Source organism: Pterocles gutturalis, unplaced genomic scaffold, assembly GCF_000699245.1.
Source record: "Pterocles gutturalis isolate BGI_N339 unplaced genomic scaffold, ASM69924v1 scaffold10792, whole genome shotgun sequence".
Lineage (NCBI taxonomy): Eukaryota > Metazoa > Chordata > Aves > Pterocliformes > Pteroclidae > Pterocles > Pterocles gutturalis.
Window position 1 is genome coordinate 12,444 of NW_010107988.1, and position 3,339 is coordinate 15,782.

General features: G+C 53.0%; 1 protein-coding gene across 1 annotated transcript in view; it reads left to right on the forward strand.

Annotated features, from left to right (window-relative positions):
- The window catches only part of ARHGAP35 (Rho GTPase activating protein 35), a gene marked incomplete at its 3' end in the record, with an annotated part of 11,713 nt that extends 8,377 nt beyond the window's left edge, over positions 1-3,336 (forward strand). Inside the window, exons 3-6 of the mRNA XM_010072464.1 lie at positions 447-524; positions 1,424-1,555; positions 1,903-2,020; positions 3,171-3,336. Of these exons, the coding sequence (XP_010070766.1) occupies positions 447-524; positions 1,424-1,555; positions 1,903-2,020; positions 3,171-3,336 (494 nt within the window). The remainder of the gene's footprint in view (positions 1-446; positions 525-1,423; positions 1,556-1,902; positions 2,021-3,170) is intronic.
- Between the last annotated feature and the right edge of the window lie 3 nt (positions 3,337-3,339).

Genomic DNA, 3,339 nt, shown 5'->3' on the forward strand with positions numbered 1-3,339 from the left:
TCCCAGATCCTTTTTGAAAAATTTTTTGGCAAAATGTGCCTGGAAAAATGATGATTTTGGATATTTCTTCTTCCCATCCCAACCTCAAAGCGCTGAAATAATTCCAATGGGATGTTTTCTTGGGGATCCACCTCCAAGCAGTTGATGTTGATGGATCCAGCGGGAATTTCTCAGCCCTAATTAACACCAAAATAAAATCCAGGATTTATTCCCCGATGATTTTCCACCCGTTGGTCTCCCATCCGGAACATTTTTGGGGAAAACCGGTTTTCATTTCTTTTTCTCCCCCCCCAAAAAAATAATATTTTTTGGGCGAAGATACATTGCAGGTTTTGGGAAGCGAATGGGATGAACGGATTTTATTGCTCAAAAATAAGGATTTTTTGGGGGTTTGGTCCTGAAATTTCCCCCAATTTTCACTGACGTCTCCTCCTCTTCCTCGCCAGGGCTGAGCACCGAAGGCATCTACCGCGTGAGCGGGAACAAGTCGGAGATGGAGAGCCTGCAGCGGCAGTTTGACCAGGGTAACTACGCCGTGGCCGGAATTCTGCCTTTTCCACCCCAAAAATATGGCCGTGTCCCCTCCACTGTCAGCTGCATCCCCTCCACCGCCCCTCACGTCACCCACATCCCCTCCATCACCCATGTCCCCAACACTGCCACCCATGTCCCCTTCACCACCCACATCCCCTCCACTGCCACCCACGTCCCTTCCAATGCCACTCATGTCACCCATGTCCCCTCTGCTGCCACCCATGTCCCCTCTGTCATCATCCACATCACCCACGTCCTCTGCACCGCCACCCATGTCCCCTCCGTCACCACCCGTGTCCCCTTCACCACCACCCGTGTCACCCACGTCCCCTCCATTACCACCCATGTCCCCTCTGCTGCCACCCATGTCCTCTCCACCGCCACCCACATCCCCTCCATCACACCTGTGTCCCCTCCACCACCACCCATGTCACCCATGTCCCCTCTACTGCCACCCATGTCCCCTCTGTCACCATCCACATCACCCTCGTCCCCTCCACTGCCACCCATGTCCCCTCCATGACCACCCATGTCCACTCCATGTCCCCTCCATCACCCATGTCCCTCCACCACCATTCGTGTCCCCTCCACCACCACTCATGTCCCCTCTGCCACCACCCACATCACCCACATCTCCTCTGCCACCACCCATGTCCCCTCCATCACCACCCACGTCACCCATGTCCCCTCCAGTGCCACCCACGACCTCTCCATCACCACCCACGTCCCCTCCACGACCACCCATGTCCGCTCCATGTCCCCTCCATCACCCATGTCCCTCCACCACCATTCGTGTCCCCTCCACCACCACCCACGTCCCCTCCATCACCACCTCGGCACTTTGGGGTGCCACCAGGAGGGTGTAACCCCGCCTCTCCCCCCTTTGCAGACCACGGGCTGGACCTGGCCGAGAAGGATTTCACCGTCAACACGGTGGCCGGCGCCATGAAGAGTTTCTTCTCCGAGCTGCCCGAGCCCCTCGTCCCCTACGCCATGCAGGTGGAGCTGGTGGAAGCCCACAGTGAGTCCTCCCGGGGGGGTCCCAACCTTCTTCCCCACCCTGGAGTCTTAATTAATCCCCCCCGGCTCATTTGCCGACACATCTCATTAATTCATCCCATAAAAACCCCATTTTGGGGCACGTTCCTTATTAATTCCCATCCTCTGAGGCCGCTTTTGGCCGCTTGGCGCCATCCTTTGCCCAAATTTTTGCCAGATTTAATTTTTGGGGAAACCAATGAATCCTCAAGCTGGTGACCCAAAAATTCCCCCCAAAAAAATTCCCCATCTCGACAACGTGGCTCTGACCGGTTGTAATCCCCGGTGAGCGTTTCTCTCCCCGCCGACTCCCGTTTTCCGTCCCGGCAGAAATCAACGACCGGGAGCAGAAGCTCCACGCGCTGAAGGAAGTCCTGCGGAAATTTCCCAAGGAGAACTACGAGGTCTTCAAATACGTCATCGGACACTTGAACAAGTACGTAACGGCGTTCCCGGGAAAATTCTGAAAATCCAGGTCCCCCTGCCGGCGTTTTGGCAAATTTAGATCCCTGCCAGCACCTCGGAAATTTGCGGTATTTTTCGCCACTTTCGCAAATCACTGAATTTTCTGCCACCTCACCAAATCGCAGTTTTTTTGGCCACCTTGGCCAACCATGATCCTTTTCGCCACCTTGCCAAATCACGATATTTTCCACCACCTTGGAAAATCATATTTTTTTCTGCCACCTCACCAAATCACCGTATTTTTGACCACCTTGGCCAGCTGCGACCTTTTCCACCATTTTGCCAAATCACGATATTTTCCACCACTCTGGAAAATCATATTTTTTTCTGCCACCTCGCCAAATCGCAGTATTTTTGACCACCTTGGCCAACCGCGACCCTTTCCACCACCTTGCCAAACCGCGGTATTTTTGACCAGATTGAGAAATCAGCATATTTTTGACCACCTTGGCCAACCGCGACCTTTTCCACTATTTTGCCAAATCACGATATTTTCCACCACTTTGGGAAATCGCGGAATTTTCCGCCACCTCACCAAATCGCGGTATTTTTGACCACCTTGGCCAACCACAATCCTTTCCACCACCTCGCCAAATCGCCATATTTTCCACCACTTTGGAAAAGCGTGGAATTTTCTGCCACCTCACCAAATCACGGTATTTTTGGCCACCTTGGCCAACCGCGATCCTTTCCGCCACCTTGCCAAATCGCGATATTTTCCACCACTTTGGAAAATCACAGAATTTTCTGCCACCTTGCCAAATTGCTGTATTTTTGGCCACCTTGGCCAACCACAACACTTTCTGCTATTTTGCCAAATCACAATATTTTCCACCACCTTGGAAAATCATATTTTTTTCTGCCACCTCACCAAATTGTGGTATTTTTGACCACCTTGGCCAACCGCGACCGTTTCCACCACCTCACCAAATCACGATATTTTCCGCCACCTTGCCAAATCGTGATATTTTTGACCACCTTGGCCAACCACAACCCTTTCCACCACCTCACCAAATTGCGACATTTTCCACCACTTCGGAAAACCGCGATATTTTCCACAACCTCACCCCACCGCCCTCCTTTCCACCATCTCACCGTCTTCTCCACCTCCCCACCGCAGGGTCAGCCGTCAGCCACAACCACCGCGTCAACCTGATGACCAGCGAGAACCTCTCCATCTGCTTCTGGCCAACCCTCATGCGCCCCGATTTCACCACCATGGACGCCCTCACCGCCACCCGCACCTACCAGACAATCATCGAACTCTTCATCCAGCAGTGCCCCTTTTTTTTCTACAACCGC